Genomic DNA, 21,127 nt, shown 5'->3' on the forward strand with positions numbered 1-21,127 from the left:
CATGGAGGATACTCCTTTAGTTGATTCCACATCCATTTTTAATGTATTACTTAACATGCTTCCTGCAATTTAGAGGGTCTTTTTTTTTTCTGGAATCAAACATAATTTTCTAAATTAGTCATTTCTTCAAAGTGCAGTTTTGTTGTGAAAAATGACATTCATTCAATCTACCTTGTGTGCAGTAGATTCTATTTGGGCTCATGCATTATTGACAACATTTAACTATGGTCTGCCTGTCAATTTTATAGTTAGTACTGCATGAGCCAAAAAGAACCAAAAAGATTCCAGGTTGAGGATGGGATTTTCAAAAAAAGTCTTTGAGCACAATTACAATTGAAAGTCAAATGAGTCAGGCTCTTTTTTGGGGGGGGAGGGGGGAAGGGAGTCTCACCATGCATATACTACCCAGAGTTAATATTTGCAAAGAACTGTATACATATAGTATTATTTGCATATAGTAATTGGGAAGATGGCACCCCTTTGCATTTGAGTTAGAATTAGGGTGACCAGATGTCCCGATTTTATAGGGACAGTCCTGATTTTTGGGTCTTTTTCTTATATAGGCTCCTGTTACCCCCTACCCCCATCCCAATTTTTCACACTTGCAGTCTGGTCACCCTAGTTAGAATTCTCAGAGATCCTACAATTGTCATGCAGGCATAGTGTAGATGCAGCCTATGCTGATGGAAGTTTTTCTGTTGGTTTAGGAACACCACATCCCCAAACAACATTACCTATGTAGACAGAAGCACTCTATCAACATCACTGCATCTACTCTGGGTCTTTTGTGGATATAGGTATGTCAGGCAGGGGTGTGGTTTTTCCCCTACATATCTGCATGGGTCAGACATAAACTTTTAAGTTTAAACAAAGCCTAAATATAGACATGCGGCACAGCTGTAAAAATTGCAACTTACCTGCTTTATATTGGTGCGTGTCTACATAAGGGCTTAGCAGCAATGCATTTGTGTAGCTGCACTTCTGGGAGGTGGTGTGTGGGGAAGGGGAGAAACAAATCTAAGGTAGAAAATTCCTCACAGCCACTGTCTGGACCAGCATAGAAGGATCATTATGTGCACCATGGAGACAGAAGAAAGAGGTGCCTCCTGGCAGCAGACACTAAGCAAAGATTATCAACAAGAAAGAGATAAAAGGTTGGAAAAGGAATAAACCCAGATGCACTTTGCATAGTTATGTGCACATTTTGTATAATACTTTCTCCATAGACACTGTTAATGCTTTTCAGATGGCTTGACTACTTAATTGACCAAACTACAAAAATCAACTGATTTAGTGTAGTAATAAAACATGGATTTAATGGCAACAACAAAATTAAATTACAGAATTAAAAAAAGTATCATAAATATATATCAAACATATACAGAATACTTTCTATGGAGCAAGGTTATTAGACATTTTACCAAGCAAATGAATAATCACTAATTTACATACATCAGAAAACATAGCTTTTGTGCTATGTTTTACAAACTTAAACAATAACAAACCAATCAACCAATTATGTAAACTTTACAGGGGTCAAAAGTAAAATAACTGATGGTGTTTTAGCACAATTTTAGCCTATAGAGTGGTGGATAAAGTGATGGTTTTAACAGATTTGTTTTTCTTGATGCATTAGAAAAAGCAATGCATTTCAGCACTCAAGTAGATTAATTGGAAGAGAACAGACAAATCAGTTAAATTAAATGGACAGTACAGTTTAACATCAATTAAAAAAGCAAGCTTCCATATTTGTTGCAATCAGACAGTTCCACATTAATCATGGTTCATGAGCAATATAATATAGAGTACATTGCTGGTTTAAGTGTAGATTCAACTCTACATAAGAATTTTGCTGGATAATTGTAAAAAAATTTTAAGACACTATTACAGTTTGTAAACATTACTCTCTTGTTCATGATAGTTAAATACATAGTTTCAACTTCTGAGACTTAAAACTAGTAACAATAAAGAGAGGTTTAACATTTATAACTTTACAGTATTGAGGTCCTTTTTAGCCAACAATTCTCATTACTAGCATATATTACATTTTGGGGGTGGGGGAACCAGCCAACATTCAGACAGATTAAGGAATGCATCAGAGTGTATTCCAAGTAGCAATATACCTCCAACTTAACTAGCTATAGCAGCCATTCCAATAGATAGTGTTGGGAGACAATCAGCTAATAGATGATACTTTTATAAAAATCATAGTTCATTGCCCCCTCTGCCGAATCATGTAATAGGAAACCCAATTAAATAAATTATTTATAGCATGTGAAGTACCACTGTTTCATTATTTGACAATATTGTGCATTTAGAAATTTTTCTCATACACATCTTGGAGCTGGAGTGAAGCAAACTCTGAAAGAAAATATGTACCATTAGGGTCTGATCCAACTCCTGTTGGGAGTCTTTTTGTTGACTTTAATAGTTGGATCAGGTCCTGGTTAATGTACTGCCACAGGAACAGCATCAGTAAATCTGTACAGTGGTTTTAAATAATAGTTCAAAATTTAAAAACTACAAGTTGGTAGCTTAAATGATTTTGTACTTACTAGAAAATGTCATTGTAACCTTAAAGCAATACATTGCAGATAAAGCATAACCCTTTAGTGTTCTGAGGGTTAAAATAAGAGGATCCAATTTTGGATTCATAATAAGTTATTTACACAGTAAGTTTTTTCTATTTGAAACCGATAAGAACTTTTAGCAGGTGACTTTACTATGCATGCTCGCCATCCCCAAATAAACCTTACCTCTGAAGGACTCCTGATGTGCAACTGAAGTCTATAACTAGACAGAACAGAAAATTGACTGACATGACTAAAAAGATTATTTATGATTTAAGTAAAATGCTTATGCAAATGAATAGGACTATTCATGGAGTTGTCACAGGACTACAGTTTTTGCCTCAGATTTTGCACTGAGATCTCATACAACCTCAGCTAAGTCAATGGGGTTAAAGGAAGCATAAATGGAGAACTTGGCCTTTAATGTATTAGAAGTTTATAATACTATTAAAATGAAAAATATCAAACTAGTTTTGTGAAGGTCTGACAAAGCTATAAAAACAAGGAAATTCATTATCTGTAATAAAATACATGTTAGTGTCTGATCTTAAACACTTTGGGTAACATTTTTAGAAGTGCCTAAGACCCAAATTTTTAAAGATATTTAGACATTTCACTCCCACTGAAAGTGGGAATTAGGAACCTAAATACCTTTAAAAGTTCAGGCCTATATAATTTAGGAATAAAAGGCCCAGATCCTCAAAGATATTTAGGCCTCTAATGCCCCTCGATTCCAAAGGGAGTTACCTTTGGGTCTCTGAGCACAAGACCTAAGTGCTCCTAAGACATATAGGCACTCTGAGAATTCCATTCTTAACACCAATGTGCTTTAAAGATGAAGAGGTAGTATGCACTCCCAACTGTAATCCTGAATTATATATATTTGAGTTAGGCCCCGATGTAGCAAAGCACTTATGCATGCACGTAAGTCTCATTGAAGTCAGTGAGAGTTAAGTATGTGCTTTGCAGAATTAGGGTCTTCTTATAGCTTCAGAGATATGGATTAGTTTAGTATTTTGTTAGAAAATGGTTGTTGTTTCAAAGATGGTAGAAGAGGTTGTTGGACAATATTTCCAAAATCAAATGTCAATCACTTGGGAATTTTTAATTGCTGACTCCTCTCTCATAGCTTCCTCCTAAATATTGTGCTTAATACAAGTACAGGAGTCCTGAAAGTGTCACAACGTTTCTTTCCACCATGGAACAAAACAATGTGTGAATTTTTGTTTGGCAGTGTAAAATGAATTCAAGATAGGCTGCAGTGTACAGAGCTGGAGTTCTTATTTTTGAAGATTGTTCAAATTTACTCTTTCAAATACAATACAATTATTAGGTGGGTGGGGGGCTTTGTACTCATAATCAAAAGGGAACATTAGTACAGTTATGTATTAGTCTTATTAGTATCCTAGCTTCTACTCCCCTAACCCATAATCTTCCCTTACACGTTATTGTCACCCACGATCAAATCAGGTAGGAAAAACAACAAACCACCACTCCAAAAAACAAACAGCAACAAAAACTAAAAACAGAACTAATCAGTCTACATATTAACCTAAAAGGAATTTTGAACAATAAGATCAAGTTACTATTTTTAGTCATTACCAATTCCAGTCATCACACAAAAGTCCCTGCCTCAGAACAGCCAGCTCAGAGTCTGCTCCCTAATGCATGTGACAATAAGCCATATCCCTCCCATCCCCAACTTTCCATCTTCCATCGTTTGACATTCCAAACAGTGCAACAGTCACTAAAATATATGTAGAATTACATTGTAAAGTTGTCAAAACACACTGCATTAAGTGCAAAGAACTTTTTTTTTTGCTGCAAGTTGTTTAAAATTTACTGAAATGTCTTAATATTAAGGCACAGACCTAGTTCATTTTACACATTTTGATATTCCACAGTGAGCATCCAAAAATGCAATGGAATGACAAAAAACAATGATTTTTATCTTAAAAAGAAATAGTGGGAGCTTCTCTCATGCTACAAGACTGAGATTCCTATCTTTATTTTACAGATACTGTATGTGCGTATGAACACAGTATCCATACACACAATAGTTATATGCCAAGGACACTTTAAATGTTTCACTTAAATTATTTGACTTCAGAAGTGTAGATTCCTTAAAGTGTCCATTATGAATGACATGCAACAAGAATAGCATTCAAGTACATTTTGTTCAGTGAATTCATAAGCAGCATGCTAGAAATGTACTTTTCCATAATATTGAAGGGGAAAAGATTGGGGCTAAGTTTTTGAGGAAAAACAGGACCCTAAAATTAAGTTACCACTTGGGCTCCTAAATAAGTGGCCAGATTTTGAAGAGTGTTGAATACTCTGCAGTGCCCATAATGGGAATCTGGCTACTTAATTGTAACTGATGAGTGTTCTACGCTTTTGAAAATCTGGCCAATTTTTAGGTGCTCAGGTATAGATGTAGCCTAATTTTAGGCTCTTTTAAAAAAAATTTTGGTCTGAATGCTTTTGCGATGGATGGGGGGGGAGGAGGAAAATGTTTTTATTCAAGAAAATGTTTGCATCAGTAATGTAAAAGCAATATAACTTTTATCCTGTATTCACAGTGTCCTTAGTGTAGGAATTCCCTTCTCAGGGTAAAATATTTTTTGCCTATATAATAACTAGTCTTTGGCCATTTCAGCTGGAAAGTGGCCCAAAACCTAAATGTATGGTATACTTACAGGTGCGGTTACTTATCAGTGAAAGCATTGTCTTGTGAGCAGTATGGTAGAGAGACTAAGCAGGTCACACCAAAACTGCTCAAAAGATTATACTTTTATCAAATGAGGCATTCATGATTATACAAATACGTTTATTAAAATTGTTAAAAAAATATATATTTTAGTTCCATGGTAAACATTTTTAGTAGAAATGTACAGGTTTATGAGAAATCACATATGATACTCCAACATACCATTTGCACACGGGAACAGTTAGGGCAAATTAGAAAATGGGTTAATAAGACTTAAATAGCATTAGATATACCAGTCACGACTATGTAGGTAACTTACAAAAATATCAGTAGCCTTATCATAGTCAAACAAGTGCTTAGATCAACATGGCAACACCTAAGATGGCTCAAGGGATTGGTAATATGATATGAAACCTTTAGTCTCTCACTCACTTGCTTTTCACAGAAGCATGGCCAGGAGTCAGGTGTGATTCATTCGCTGGACTAGGAATTAGGAATCCTGATTTCTACTCCCAGCAGAGGCAGTGATCCTCACTGTGTCCTTGGACAAGTCACTTAATCTGTCAGTTTCTTATATACTGAAAACACTTCTACTTACCTACCTTACTGGAGGGTTATGAGGAGTATGCTTGTAAAGTACTTTGAACATGCTGTGTGATAAGTGGCAAATACTGTTTAATTGAGTGTAGCTTAGGTGAACACGCCAAAAACTGTTTCTATTGTATGTGAATACATGCATCTATCTGAAATGAGTAGGTGGTCAATAGCAAGTTTCTAGAGAGAGAAACTGGGTAGATGCAGGTGAACTTTTTACAAGTGGCCCCTCAGTCCTACTAGATTCTGCTTCACTTCACTAAAAAAACATTGCACTGCTTCAAGAAACACAAGCTAGGGTACAAGAAAGAACCTGGGAAGCCAGTGCAGGGAGGGAGGGAAGAAATAGTATTAAAGAAAAACCTACATATGGATACATTTTAAATAACTATTCTTCCAAGAAAGTTGTAAATATATTTTGTGGCATTAACACGTAAGAAATTGTAAACCTTCTTCCTAAATTGTAACCACAACATACACTTCAGAACATGTGACAGTGCAATTTAATGCACCTCTCTAGTGTTTTATGCACCCAAGGCATATATTATAAAGTCAGCTCTACTGCATAAGTCAACTGTTTTCTGAACAGAATTTTGTGTGCTGGAGAAATAGGATCCAATTGGCTGAAAGGATGGCAAGTAGTACAAGAAGCCACGCAAAACTGATGCCATTGGTTGGGGATAAGAGGCCTATAATGCAGTGTTTTCTAGACCACTTAATTATACCAGCATCAGACCTTATTACTTCTGAAAAGACATTCTGAAATGGTCTACAAATTTAAATATAAATCATATCTAAAACAGTATTTAAGTAATGGGCATCTTAATAGCTTCATGGAGATACAAAAACTTAAATCTGAATTTGAAACCAAAACAAGTGGCTGCCTAATGCAAGTAATTAAAAATCTTAGCACCTTTAAAAAAAATTGCAGCTACAGAAAATACATTTCCTGAACTCAACTTCATAGTCTTTATGAAAAAGCCATGTGTAACTTTCAAACACATCAGTGCCAAAATTTAAAAAAAATTACCAGGGGGAAATTTTCACAAAATTTGGCCATGCGGTAAAATGCTGGCCTCAGTAAAACCTATGACAGCTTTGCCACTTATTTTAGTGGCACCAGGATTTCACCCTAGATGTTTAATCGGCAACTAGTTTCCAAACAAGACATTACAATCTATTTCATAACGCCCTATGTACACTGGCAATTCTGCAAGGTGACTGCATCCAATTATTTGTGTGTCTAACTAAAATATCACAATCATCTAAAAGGAAGTTAGGTATATTAAGTCAGAACTTGATGAGCGTGTTATATAAATCAAGTTTTATATAATCTTTGAAGTGAAATAGATGTCATTTACTCTTTTTTTTTTGGCCATGCTAACATATATTTCAGACATACTGTACTATCTCCTACTCCAATATCAGAATGTGATAAAAAGAAGAGTCTGTTGTGCAAAAGTTTAAAGTTAAACATACACGGTCAGATATTTTTGGCCCAGAATTTAGGTTTTGAAAGCCACTGCTTTTCTAAACCGTAATATTAATGAAAATGTTTCCAACTTTTTTTTAAATTCCAAATAAACAGATTGTTTAGATTGAAATATTCCCCTGAAATGTCTGTCACTCAAACATTGCAGAATTGTGCTACTAAGAGCCAGAAAGTGCAAGTGATTTGTCTATTTTCTTGTCCAAATTGAGTGAAACTGAAAGAGGTAAATACTAATTGTAAAGTAAATTAGATCAAAAGTGACCAGTTTTCATAGTAAGTTATGTATTAATAAAAAATGTGTTTAAAATATATTTTAACTTGATAGTGTCCATTTAAATCATAACAAGACAGACAAATAGCCTATGATTCTGCAGTGACAGATTATATTTTTTAATCACAGTCTTCTGTCAATATGTTGTCTTCTGATTTTAGCTTCCATCTCATAATGCTTTTGATTTTCTTGTTCTGGGTGATGCTCCATCTTCTAATTTTACTGCTCCATTGACAAAGTTAGCTGAAATTTTAAAACAGGGAAAGCTAAAGTACAGGTAAAATGCTATTTGCCTCTGTAGAATGAAAAACAAAAAGTTGATATGTAAACCTAAAAATGTCAGATGACAATATTCAACACTTAATGTAGGCAAAGCTCTGGGGCCTTCCAGTAGAGAGGTGGAACAAGGTAATGTTTTGAAGGACTTATAGAATACTTACCTCCTAACTCTCTCTATCATTCCTTTTGCCAGTGGAGGATGGAACCTGAAGATTTTGTTTTACTATAGTTGTGTATGAACTATCAATGCTAACACAATAAAAGTCTATGGTAACCTACGATATTTTCCCATAGTATTAAAATCTTGTGCAGTCACTGCAAATCAATCTGTATGCATTAACTTCAACCTAGCCTGGATCCCTCTATTCAGGGCTTGAAAAATCCACTCACTCTAAGCAAGTGGGATGCTTGGCCTGGGTATTTAGGGGACCACCACCATCAGCTTCAGCAGAATCTAAGATTTAAACAAACCAAACCAAAACACACACCGCCACACACACACATTTCTAGAATTTATGATTGCAAGGGTAAGAGTAAGTGTAAACCAATACAGTGTCGTCCTCCTGCACCTACAGATGTTCAACCTCTCCTGGTCATTGATTTTCCCACCCACAGCAGAGTGTAAAGTCCACAAGATTACAATTTCACTGCTGCTATTTAGAATACTGTGGGGAGCCGTGAAGCTCAAGAATAGTGTCAGTTACATGCTTCTGTATGGAAAAACAATGAAGAGCAGCAGTGAAGTTATCCATAGGAGAAAAAGAGAAGGATCCACAAGGCTAGAGGAGAAGTAGAGAAGCAGACACACTTCTTTTACAGCAGTTTGAAGTCTCTGAAAGGTAGTGGAAAGGAAAAGCTGCTTCTCCAACACCCATTAAGATCAATGGGATTATTTCCATCGACTTCCAGGAGCACTGGATTATGTGCTTAGTAGTGTATCTAAATCTGAAGTACCACAGCCCATTAGGTACAGAAAGATATGAACAAGGGAGCTCCCAAAAAGGGTCCAGGGATAGCATCCTGGTAAAAATTTCAGCAATTGGTAATAGGCTTCTCATCAGAGCACTGTATTGGATCTTATGGGTGAAGACTCTCAGGGTACGTCTTCACTACCCGCCGTATCGGCGTGAAGCAATCGATTTCTCGGGGATCGATATATAGCGTCTCCTCTAGACGCAATATATCGATCCCCGAACGCACTCCTGTCGACTCCGTAACTCCACCAACCCGAACGGCGGTAGCGGAGTCGACATGGGGAGCCGCGGACATCAATCCCGCGCCTTGAGGACGGTAGGTAAATCAATATAAGATACTTCGACTTCAGCTACGTTATTCACGTAGCTGAAGTTGCGTATCTTATATCGATTTTCCCCCGTAGTGTAGACCTGCCCTCAGTCTACTTCTGCCAAATAGGGTTAGTCCTCCTACTAGTAGATGTAATTTTCTTCCAAATCTTGCCTGTGCAATAAAATAGCGAATCTTTGTTCACTACAGGTCCCCCAGTTATTACAATTTAATTTCAAAGTAGTTGTTATTGTTGTTGTTTAAGGGTCCAATTGTCACTATAGAAAGAAGTCTCTGTGATTTGGTGTAGAATTTAGAAGAGAGACAGCAATTTGTTAATTACCTAAAATTTAATAAAAATAGAATTTATGGTCATCAAGAAAAAACAGCCACCTTAAAAGCCTCACTAATCAGGATAAAATAGACAACATACAGTTTTTATTTGTAAGCATTCAAAAAGATGAATTCTAAAGTGCTATTACAATTTTAAGACTAATTTTTTTAAACTTTTCAACCTAGTAATATGCAGAATTTGTGGAGTTTGTATCTGTGCAGAGTTCAGTAAAGGACAAAAATCCTAGAAAGAACATTAGCTCTGTGGGCTTTTGTTAATTTTGGTTTTTATCATAGTGCAGTATTCTCTCTCTGCTGGCTTGAGTTAGCAACATGCAATACAGCGTACCATGAGTAAATATGTTTTGATGCAGACTATTTTCTAACTTTGAGGAAGCTAAAAATGACATCTATTTTCACCATATAATAAGAAATGGACCACACAGTAGCTCCCTGGGGAATTGATACAAGGAAAATACAAAAAGATTTCAGGAACAAATCGAGCATAAAAATATTTATAGTATATATCTGAAGTGACAAAAAAAAACCCACTGACCTCTGTTTGGTTCTTTTTTTGTTGATTTGCTCTTTGTGTAAGTTATTTTTTTCTTAGGAATCTGGTTCTGGATGTGCTCTCTCCATTTCTTTAGTTGGAAATTTATAAATTTCCACATCATCCAGGCCTGTGTTAGACAAATTGCAGCCAAGCAACTAATCCTAAAAGATTTCAGATTAAAATAAGAAGTTAGATAAAAGTTTCAACTATACATTGTTACACAGCAAAGCAGCACCAAATGTCCATTTTAAAAAGTTGCTGATCACTCCTAGAAAAGACAGTTACCTTTTCCGTAACTGGTGTTCTTCGAGATGTGTTGCTCATGTCCATTCAATTTAGGTGTGTGTGCTCGCCACATGCACTGGTGCTAGAAGTTTTTCCCTCAGCAGTATCTGTAGGGGACCAGCTCCAGTGCCCCCTGGAGTGGCATGCACATGCTGCAGTATATAGGGTGCCACCAGTTCCCCCCACCCTCAGTTCCTTGTTGGTGGAAAAGGTAACTGTCTTTTCTGCTTCGAGTGCTTGTTCATGTCCATTCAACTTAGGTGACTCCCAAGCAGTACCCCTCAGAGGTGGGTAGAAGTTCATGGACGTGTAGATTGCAACACAGCTCTGCCGAACCCAGCGTCGTCCCTGGCCTGCTGAGTGATGGCATAGTGGGCCATGAATGTGTGCACCAAGGACCACGTCGTGGCTCGACAGATGTCCCGGATTGGGAAGTGTGCCAGGAAGGCCGCCGAAGGTGCCTGTGCTCTGGTCGAGTGGGCTATGACAATTAATGGCGGAGGGACTCCTGCCAACTCACAGCAGGTCCAAATGCAAGAGGTGATCCAGTTAAAAATCCTCTGCATGGACACCGGGAGGCCCTTCATCCTATCAGCTGTAGAGAAGAAAAGCTGAGTCAACTTATGGAAAGGCTTTGTCCGCTCTAGCTAGAAAGCCATGGCCCTTCTTACGTCCGAAGCATGAAGGTGCCTTTCTTCACTAGTCTCATGGGGCTTAGGGCAGAAGACCAGAAGTAAGATATCCTGGCTCATGTGGAAAGTAGGCACGACCTTGGGAAGGAAGGATGGGTGGGGCCAGAGCTGGACCTTGTCATTATAGAAGACCATGTACGGTGGTTCTGAGGTCAGGGTTCGCAGCTTGAAGACTCGCCTCACTGACATCGCAGCCACCAGGAAAGCTACCTTCCATGATAAGTGAGACAGGGAGCATGAGGCCAAAGGCTCAAAGGGCGGATCCGTGAGCCTGGACAGAACCAAGTTGAGATCCCACTGAGGGGCCGGGGACCAAACCTGAGGGAAGTCTCGCGAGACATCTGAGGAACCTGACAGTCATGTCATGGAAGAACACCGTCTGCCCCTGGATTGGCGGATAAAAGGCAGAAATGGCCACCAGATGCACCCTGATAGAGGAGTGTGCCAGGCCCTGGTTCCTCAAATGAAGCAGGTAGTCTAAGATCGACTGCACCAAAGAATGTGAAGGGGAGATGCCCTGGTTGGCTGCCCAGCAAGAGAACCTCATCCTCTTTGCCAGGTAGGTCTGCCTAGTCGAGGGCTTTCTACTCTCGAGGAGGACCTTTTGGACCCCTTCTGAACAGGCCTATTCCTCAGGGGTCAGCCATGCAACATCCATGCCATGAGGTAGAGGGACGCGAGATTGGGGTGCAAGAGTCGACCATGATCCTGTGACAGCAGGTCCAGTCGGTTTGGCAGGGGCCACGGAGGGATCGCTGATAAGCTTGATAGCGTCCCAAACCAGTGCTGGTGAGGCCATGCTGGGGCAATCGTGATTACCTGAGCCTTATCTCTCTTGATTTTTGCTAGGACCTTTTTGATAAGTGGAATCAGAGGGAATGCATACATCAGGCTTCCTGCCCAAGGCAGGAAAAAGGCATCGAAGAGGGAGCCCTTGCCCAGACACTATCTGGAGCAAAACCTGTGGCTCCTCCTGTTCTGCCTGGTGGTGAACAAATCCACTTGGGGAGTTCCTCACCTCTGGGAGACCGTGCCAGCTACCTCCAGATGGAACACCCACTCATGGTGAGAGGAGACGTCCCTGCTTAGGTGACTGCTTGCATGTTCTTGGCATCCGGAAGGTAACACGCTTCTACACGGATTCCGTGGCCGATGCAGAAGTCCCAGAGACGGAGTTCCTCTTGGCAGAGGGCCGAGGATCACACTCCTCCTTGTCTGTTGATGTAGAACATCGAACCTGTGTTGTCTGTTAGGACTCTGACTACTGTGCCCGACAGATGAGATAGGAAGACCGTGCACGCTCTACGCACCGCCCTGAGCTCTTGGACGTTTACATGTAGTGTCATTTCCTCTGGGGACCACATACCTTGGGACTAGAGGGTGCCAAGGTGTGCCCCCCAGCCGAGGTCCGAGGTCTCCAAAACCAGCTCGACTGAGTGATGAGTGCTGATGAAGGGAACTCCTTCCAGGACTTTCCCAGAGTCAGTCCACCATCACAGCGAGGTAAGTACCATCAAGGAGATGGTAACAACCTTTTCCAGGTGGTCCCTGGACCAGGAGTAGACTGTCGGCAGCCATTGCTGCAGGGGTCGCATCTGGAGCCTGGTGTAGCACACCACATAAGAACATAAGAATGGCCGTACTGGGTCAGACCAAAGGTCCATCTAGCCCAGTATCCTGTCTACCGACAGTGGCCAATGCCAGGTGCCCCAGAGGGAGTGAACCCAACAGGCAATGATCAAATGATCTCTCTCCTGCCATCCATCTCCACCCTCTGACAGACAGAGGCTAGGGACACCCTTCCTTACCCATCCTGGCTAATATCCATTAACAGACTTAACCTCCATGAATTTATCCAGTTCTCTTTTAAATGGTTATAGTCCTAGCCTTCACTACCTCCTCAGGCAAGGAGTTCCACAAGTTGACTGTGCGCTATATGAAGAAGAACTTCCTTTTATTTGTTTTAAACCTGCTGCTCATTAATTTCATTTGGTGGCTCCTAGTTCTTGTATTATGGGAATAAGTAAATAACTTTTCCTTATTTACTTTCTCTACATCACTCATGATTTCATATACCTCTATCATATCCCCCCTTAGTCTCTTCTTTTCCAAGCTGAAAAGTCCTAGCCTCTTTAATCTCTCCTCATATGGGACCCGTTCCAAACCCCTAATCATTTTAGTTGCCCTTCTCTGAACCTTTTTCTAATGCCAGTATATCTTTTTTGAGATGAGGAGACCACATCTGTATGCAGTATTCAAGATGTGGGCATACCATGGACTTATAGAAGGGCAATAAGATACTCTCTGTCTTATTTTCTTTCCCCTTTTTAATGATTCCTAACATCCTGTTTGCTTTTTTGACCGCCACTGCACACTGCGTGGACGTCTTCAGAGAACTATCCACGATGATTCCAAGATCTTTTTCCTGATTTGTTGTAGCTAAATTAGCCCTCATCATATTGTATGTATAGTTGGGGTTATTTCTTCCAATGTGCATTACTTAACATTTATCCACATTAAATTTCATTTGCCATTTTGTTGCCCAATCACTTAGTTTTGTGAGATCTTTTCTAAGTTCTTCACAGTCTGCTTTGTTCTTAACTATCTTGAGTAGTTTAGTATCATCTGCAAACTTTGCCACCTCACTTTTTACCCCTTTCTCCAGATCATTTATGAATAAGTTGAATAGGATTGGTCCTAGCACTGACCCTTGGGGGACACCACTTGTTACCCCTCTCCATTCTGAGAATTTACCATTTATTCCTACCCTTTGTTCCCTGTCTTTTAACCAGTTCTCACTCCATGAAAGGATCTTCCCTCTTATCCCATGACAACTTAATTTACGTAAGAGTCTTTGGTGAGGGACCTTGTCAAAGGCCTTCTGGAAATCTAAGTACACTATGTCCACTGGATCCTCCTTGTCCACATGTTTGTTGACCCCTTCAAAGAACTCTAATAGATTAGTAAGACATAATTTCTCTTTACAGAAACCATGTTTACTTTTGCCCAACAATTTATGTTCTTCTATGTGTCTGACAATTTTATTCTTTACTATTGTTTCAACTGAATTTGCCCGGTACTGACATTAGACTTACCAGTCTGTAATTGTCAGATCACTTCTACAGCCCTTTTTAAATATTGGTGTTACATTAGCTATCTTCCAGTCATTGGGTACAGAAGCTGATTTAAAGGATGGGTTACAAACCATAGTTAATAGTTCCGCAACTTCACATTTGAGTTCTTTCAAAACTCTTGGGTGAATGCCCTCTGGTCCCAGTGACTTGTTACTATTAACTTTATCAATTAATTCCAAAATCTCCTCTAGTGACACCTCAATCTGTGACAATTCTTCCGATTTGTCACCTACAAAAGCCAGCTCAGGTTTGGGAATCTCCCTAACATCCTCAGCCGTGAAGACTAAAGCAAAGAATCCATTTAGTTTCTCCACAATGACTTTATCGTTTTTAAGCGCTCCTTTTGTATCTCAATTGTCCAGGGGCCCCACTAGTTGTTTAGCAGGCTTCCTGCTTCTGATGTACTTAAAAAACGGGGCTGGTTTCGGTGCTGACAATGTAGCCATACTGCTGGTACAGGAGTTTGTCCCACCATCAGGGAACCTTGCTCCGAACCAGAGCTGGATCCTGAGCAGTTGCTCCCTGGTGACCAGGACAGAGCAGAACAGTGGCTCTGTCCAGACCAGTGCCGGTCACTCCACCTGGAGTCTGATCTGAAATGGGGTGTTAGGGACTGGTGGTGCTCGACAGATCCGTGACAGCTTGAGCCTCTCTGCCCGTGCCTGAGGTTCGAAGACCAAATGGGGCTGCGCTGCGTCTGCCTTTGCAGTCAGATGCGTGGTGGCTACTGGAGATCAAGTGCTGGCGGGACATCCCCCATGACAGGGAACAGTGCTGCTGAATTGGAGACTGAAGCAGTCCAAAGACGGATTTACCCCGTGACCGGGGAACTGCAGAAGCCAGTGTGGGTGGCACAGGGAGGGACATGATCTCCTGCACTGCCTGCAGGGCCTCTGGCATGGACGGCACCCGGAGCTGACGGTCAGTGGATGGTCCCAGTGGGGTGCTGCATACTGAGGTCACTGTACTCAGCACCTAGTTGGAGTGTTGCTCCCGTGCCGGGGTGAGGGTCGACTCCATAAGGAGGGCTCTTAAACGAATATCACACTCCTTCTTAGTCCCTGGCTCGAAGGACTTGCAAATTTTGCACATCTCACTAATGTGCCCTTTGCCCAAGCAATGCAGACAACTCTGTGTGGATCACTAACAGGCATGGGCCTCTTGCAGCGATCACAGGCTTTAAGCCTGGGGACCAGGGCATGCCCCATCCTGAGGCAAAGTCCCGTTTGGGACCTACGAAGTCTCTAACTATAGCTAAGGGATTTATAAACACTAACAGAAAACTATATACACTATAATACAAGAGATAACTAGTTCATACGAACGAGCAGCAACAACACTAGCTGAAGCAGCAACAGCTCCAGCACAGTCACTGGCGGCAAGAAGGAACTGAGGGTGGGGGAAACCGGCGGCGCCCTATATACCGCGTCACTCCAGGGGGCCCCAGAGCCAGTCCCCTACGGATACTGCTGAGGGAAAAACTTCTGGCACTGGTGCATGTGGCGAGCACACACACCTAAGTTGAATGGATATGAGCAAGCACTCGAAGAACTTAAACCTCTCACAGTGATGGAAACCAGATGTGGCCAAGGAGCACATCTAAGACAGGGCATATAGTCTGCATTAAATAAATGAGAGCTACAGGTAAGTACACCAGGGGAAGTATCCAGGCTTATCAAGGAAATATAACAGACAGCCTTCAGTAGCTGGTACCAAATTGTACAGTTGCAGCCTCCTCTGCCAAGTGATCTAAGAATGAGATTTAATGATGACAAAGCATACAAATTCAATTTCCTTTCCACCTACTGAATGAACAGATTGTTGAGATGCAGGTTAAACAGCGGAGCTCCCGGTGAAAAATTAATGTGACTTCAGAAATGAGCAAGCAAGAATGAACATGTTAGAAGGTTGCTTGGGTTTTCCTAAAGAGTTGTTGATTAAAAATTAAGGCATTGATATCTTAAAATTACAGTATGTTCATAATAGCCACAGGGAAAGTTTAAAGCAAAAGCTCACACGATGTTATGCAGGATCTTTTGCACAGTAGTCATATTAATTCAATTATAAAAACACTGATAAAGAAAAACAAAGATTTCTTATGTTTAGCATGTATTTTGTAATAGCAGTCCCTGCTTTGTGGAGAAGAAGAAAAAAAAATTCTTCCACCCTAAAATCCTGGGAAAAAAGCCACCCAGGAAAATTCTCCATCAAAAAGATCTACCATCTTGGGTAGGTATATTAAAGGCAGTCTGAAAGTGTCACTTTACTCAAACATGAACGTCTACTAGCTTTTTTATACCTCACAGTGAGTACATTGAAGTTTCCGTCTGCTATGGAAAAACCTGGATTCTCTACTCTTGCCAAACCAAATCCAAATGTGAGCACAGATAAGGTTAGGGTCAAAAGACGAGCCATTACAAACAGTAAAGCCCAAAGGGTAAATCTGAAAAGGAAATAATAAAATTAATGTGTCTTCTCCCTTTGTCCACCACTTTTCAACTTGGTTAACTGTACAAGTTCTATTAAGCTTCCTTGAGCACTGAAATTTAAGATGAAAAGGAAAGGTATATTGAGATGAACAACAATTGCAGGAATTCTACATCTAGTTCTCCACCCACAACAGTGAATTCTGCACCCTGTCCATATACACTCAATTATGCCTCAAATAAAACTTTTTTTTTCCAATATAGAAGTTAAATTTTATTTTCAAAAATGTGCTTAGAAATTTCCAAATGTGGGGTATATAATGGCAATTAAATGTATTGCCACATGGAATGCCAAATCTGGGTGCTGAGTTCAATTTCCCTGACCCAGAAACAGGGCAAAGGCAGAAAGTACATGTCAGATTGATATTAATTCTGTAAATCATATATAAGATAGCAAGGACATTATAAAACCATAGAGATGGCTAGACCAATAATACACAGATATTAAATGGATACAAAATAAGTGGTTGGGAGGACAAAGGCAGATTATTACAGCAAGAAGCGTACAGGTTAGGAAGGTAGCAGCGGGAGGTGGGGAAGAGGAAATAAGAAATTGCCAGCTAACAGGATCAGTACTGAAGCACTACCTTTCTACTTTGTAGGTAACTTAGAGCAAAGTGATATCATTTTAATATCCAAGCTTGCAGAGAACAAAACATTTGGTAGATAAATACTGAAAAGGACAATGAAAAGTTACAAGCATCTATTATGAATTTCCCAACTATTTTTCTTTTTAAAATTTAGTTGGCTGTAAGATAAGATCTCAATTATTTTAAAACATTAGCATATTTCAGTTAACACACAATTAAAATAAAAAAGATAGATAACTAACTAAACTTTAAGTCTTCCTCCATATCTCCTCACCAATCCGCATCCTATATATTGGAGGTCTTTTCAATATAGCCATCGCTAGAGACACTGTTGAAGCCAAGAGCTGGAATCTGAGAGGTGTTCCCAAAGAAAAAAAAGGCACTACTATTCCTTGTCCCACATCCATCCAGTAGCCAGGACCAAGAATTTAAACTTCTCCAGCATCAGCAATTTTGGGAGGTACGTAGAGATTACTGACTGATTTACATTCTGAATGCTACTGTCTCAGTGAGGATTGATCAGATCTCTCACAGAAGTCAGTAAGGGATAAATTCACCTTTTACCAATTTGGAGAGCAAAAGCTTTGGTTTCTAATCAGTTGAACACGAGGTGGCCTACTTAGATGGTTACACTTAATCTAGGAGAATACCACAACAACATAAACTATAGAAAGCAGTTCTCATTAAAGATTTCAGCAGTACAGAAGTTTTTCATGGTACTTAAATTATTATTGGATAAAAAACTAGAACTATTTTCAAAATGAAAAGTGCATTCAGAATCTCAATTCAAACACAGCTTGCTCAATTAATCTCAAACTTAAAAAGAAAAATACCCAATATTCCTATACTCAGCCTGTGACAGTTCAAGCAGAAGTTGTTGGGGTTTTTTCCTCCTAGAAAAATAAACCAGGGTTTTTGGAAAGCTACGAGAGTGGAAATTTATAACCTTAAATATGAAGTCACTAATAGCCTGGAAGCCCATGTGGAGAAATGGCTCTTGATGGGAGGTTATTGTTCAAGATTATTATAAACAGCAATATTTTAGTTCTCCTAAAACACTCAAAAGGCTTCTCTAACTCAACTTTTAAGGAGATAAATAATAATAAGGAATGGAAACCTAAGATTATGGTAGCACCCAAAGAAAGGTAAGTGTTTCCTAATCAGAGGAAGACTGTCCCTATCCTGAAGAACACATTGTTTGATCAGACAGAAGGGGGAATACAACATATTATTTGAATTATAGTAGTGGCCAAATGTCCTTATCAGTACTGTAGTCCTGTTACATTGGGTGCTACACAAATAAAAGTAGATAGGGTCCCTGGTCTACAGAGCTTATGGCCTAAGACGAACAACATATAAAAAAAATGGGGGGAAAGAGAGTTGTTTGTTTGTTTTTACTTTATTGTCTTTACTAAATATTGACTTTCTCCAAATGACCTTCAGCCTAATTATTTAAATGCTGGTGTTAGGAGTTGAGACAGAAACAGGTCTTGCGAAGAGATATGGAGAAGAGAGTAGTGGCCTTACAGATTATTTCAAAGAGAACTGTGTATGCATAAGAGGCTGTGTGGAAGAAAGCAAGATAACATTTGTAGAAGTCTCACATGAGTGGGCAGTCAAGTCTTGCACAGCTGGGAGCGTGAAGGGAGACACTACAAGAGACAGGAGTGGAAAAGTGGAGCAGAATTGTGAACAGACATGAAGGTTGAGATTTGAGTAAAGTGTTCAGACTGACGCAGAGCACCCCTCTTTTTAGTTACATACTTCTTTCTTGTAAGTTTCATCTGCCTCCCCTTTGCTCACACACAAAGTTCACTTCCTCCACCCTCATTCTACGAACCAATCCCTTGTCTTTCCCTTCCCAGCTTCAATGCAATTGTCCTTATAACTCTACATCTCAAAATAAGTGAGCAATTCACTCAAGATGTAGAATAAACAATTGTACTTTATATGCTGTTTGAAACTGTTGCCTTCCATAAATTATAAATATTTTACTTTTTCTTCCTGTCCACCCCTTGCAAAGAAGGGGCAGAATATAAAACTGATAATGCATAGACTGATTTTCTTCCTATCATAAAAGTAATACACATTGTTTAGATTGTTTGTGTATTTATTACTATAAAATACTGGTATCATTCTGTCAGTTCTTTTGTATTGGTTTACAATAATGAACAAAGTTTCAAAAACACAAATAGATTCTGAGAGAGGTATAATGATTTTGGTGTCCATATTACTTTTATTCTAAGGTGCACTTGTTTTTAAAACAAAGATCTCCATAAATATACTTGCAATTGAAAATATATTGGAGCAGGTAGGCATTTACAACAGAGATGGCTAACATGTACCCAAGACACGATTTTAACAAATATTACTTGAAAAATTATTATGATCATGAAGTGACAGATCAGTTTCCTTGATTCTACAAAATGACACTGGAGCTCTCATGGAACTCCAACCAGCTAATAATATTGGGATCACAGATATAGCTTAAGATGTGTGATGTCCTAACATTTGCTTTTTATGTTACATGCACATAAACATGTTTATGCCAATAGAAATTGCAAGAGCTCTGAAAATTAAACACAGAGGTAGTAAAATAAAAAATAGTACATGCAAAATTTACCCTTTCTGCTTGTTTTCATCACTGAAGTAGAAAAGACGCGAGGCATGAAAAATGAGCTCCACTAGATAGTGAGGTACCAGCAAAATTAGCCCCAGACGTTGAAGGCTGTAACGGAAAATGAAGGTTATTTATTTGTAACAGATATTTTTCAAGATGGCCCTGTATATTCACACTTGTGGGTACTGTGCTGTCTTATCGTAAAACCTTCTTCTGGCAGTGCCAGCTGGAATGCTCCCACTCCTACTCCTACCCCCCTCCTCAGCATCACAACATATCCAAGACAAAGATAAGGGATAGAGCACCCTCATCATCTCAATTCCTTCCATCACAAAGCCAGAGACACAGAATAAACAAATATTCTGACAGAGAGGGGACGGCAATAGGAAATGTGAATAGGCAGAGCTCTTTTGAAGAACCTTGGTTACAAGTAAATAACCTTCATTTTTTCTTTGAGCGGCTCTGCATATTCCCACTTATGGAACAGACTGATAAGCAGCGCTGAGACTAACCTACAGGTGGACCCAGGGTCCTAGCTGAATAGAGACAAGCACTGCTTTGCTAAACCCAGCGTTTGTTCTAGAAGCCAAGTCCAGAGCATAGTGCTTAGTGAAAGTTTGCATCAAAGTCCAGATTGTAGCTTGCAAGTTTCAGCAACAGACACCTACCTAAGGCAAGCAAAGGAGGTAGCCACACCTGTCTAGTGGTCTAATTGCAGCAGATACAAGAATTTTTGCCAGTATGTAGCATTCAGTAATGCATTGTTTAATTCACCAAGAAAAAGTTTGGGAAGAAATCATATACCCCTTGTCGTTCTTGGCATAAGACATAACCAATCTAGATGATATACAAAAAATTGGTGGTGTCAGTGCCACTAGAGGGACAGAAGACCACACCCAGAAGGTGTGTGCGTTACACAGGGGTCTCTCCTGCACAGACCAGTGCCCTTGAACTGTCATTCACACATTCTTTCCATAGGTTTCACCAACATGCATTGACTGTTTCAGGCTTGATTGCATCCATTGCCTGTTTAATATAAGTGATGCAATCAGCAATGTCGAAGGACTTCCAACACTCCATCACATTAAGATTGGGATCAGCATCCATAGCGCTACGTATCCGTGAGAACGTAAGCCTCATGTACATGGCCTTGAAACAGCTAATCACGCCTTGGTCGAGAGGTTGGAGGATGGAGGTGGTATTGGCGGGGTGAAAGACAACTTCAACGTCG

The 21,127-nt window shown here is 39.7% G+C and overlaps 1 protein-coding gene across 3 annotated transcripts in view; it reads right to left on the reverse strand.

Moving 5' to 3' along the window:
- Nucleotides 1-1,296: 1,296 nt before the first annotated feature.
- LOC123348533 (translocating chain-associated membrane protein 1-like) overlaps nucleotides 1,297-21,127 on the reverse strand; it is a 57,981-nt gene continuing 38,150 nt past the window's right edge. Inside the window, exons 8-11 of one of the 3 annotated variants that reach the window (XM_044986043.1) lie at nucleotides 19,900-20,004; nucleotides 16,500-16,643; nucleotides 10,090-10,250; nucleotides 1,297-7,880 (exon numbers count right to left, since the gene is read on the reverse strand). In XM_044986043.1, the coding sequence (XP_044841978.1) occupies nucleotides 7,807-7,880; nucleotides 10,090-10,250; nucleotides 16,500-16,643; nucleotides 19,900-20,004 (484 nt within the window). In that variant the 3' untranslated portion in view covers nucleotides 1,297-7,806. Of the gene's footprint in view, nucleotides 7,881-10,089; nucleotides 10,251-16,499; nucleotides 16,644-18,732; nucleotides 18,929-19,899; nucleotides 20,005-21,127 lie in introns of those variants that run through there. The other 2 variants (XM_044986044.1, XM_044986045.1) reach the window with 2 other exon arrangements.

Source organism: Mauremys mutica, chromosome 13 (assembly GCF_020497125.1).
Source record: "Mauremys mutica isolate MM-2020 ecotype Southern chromosome 13, ASM2049712v1, whole genome shotgun sequence".
Classification (NCBI taxonomy): Eukaryota; Metazoa; Chordata; order Testudines; family Geoemydidae; genus Mauremys; species Mauremys mutica.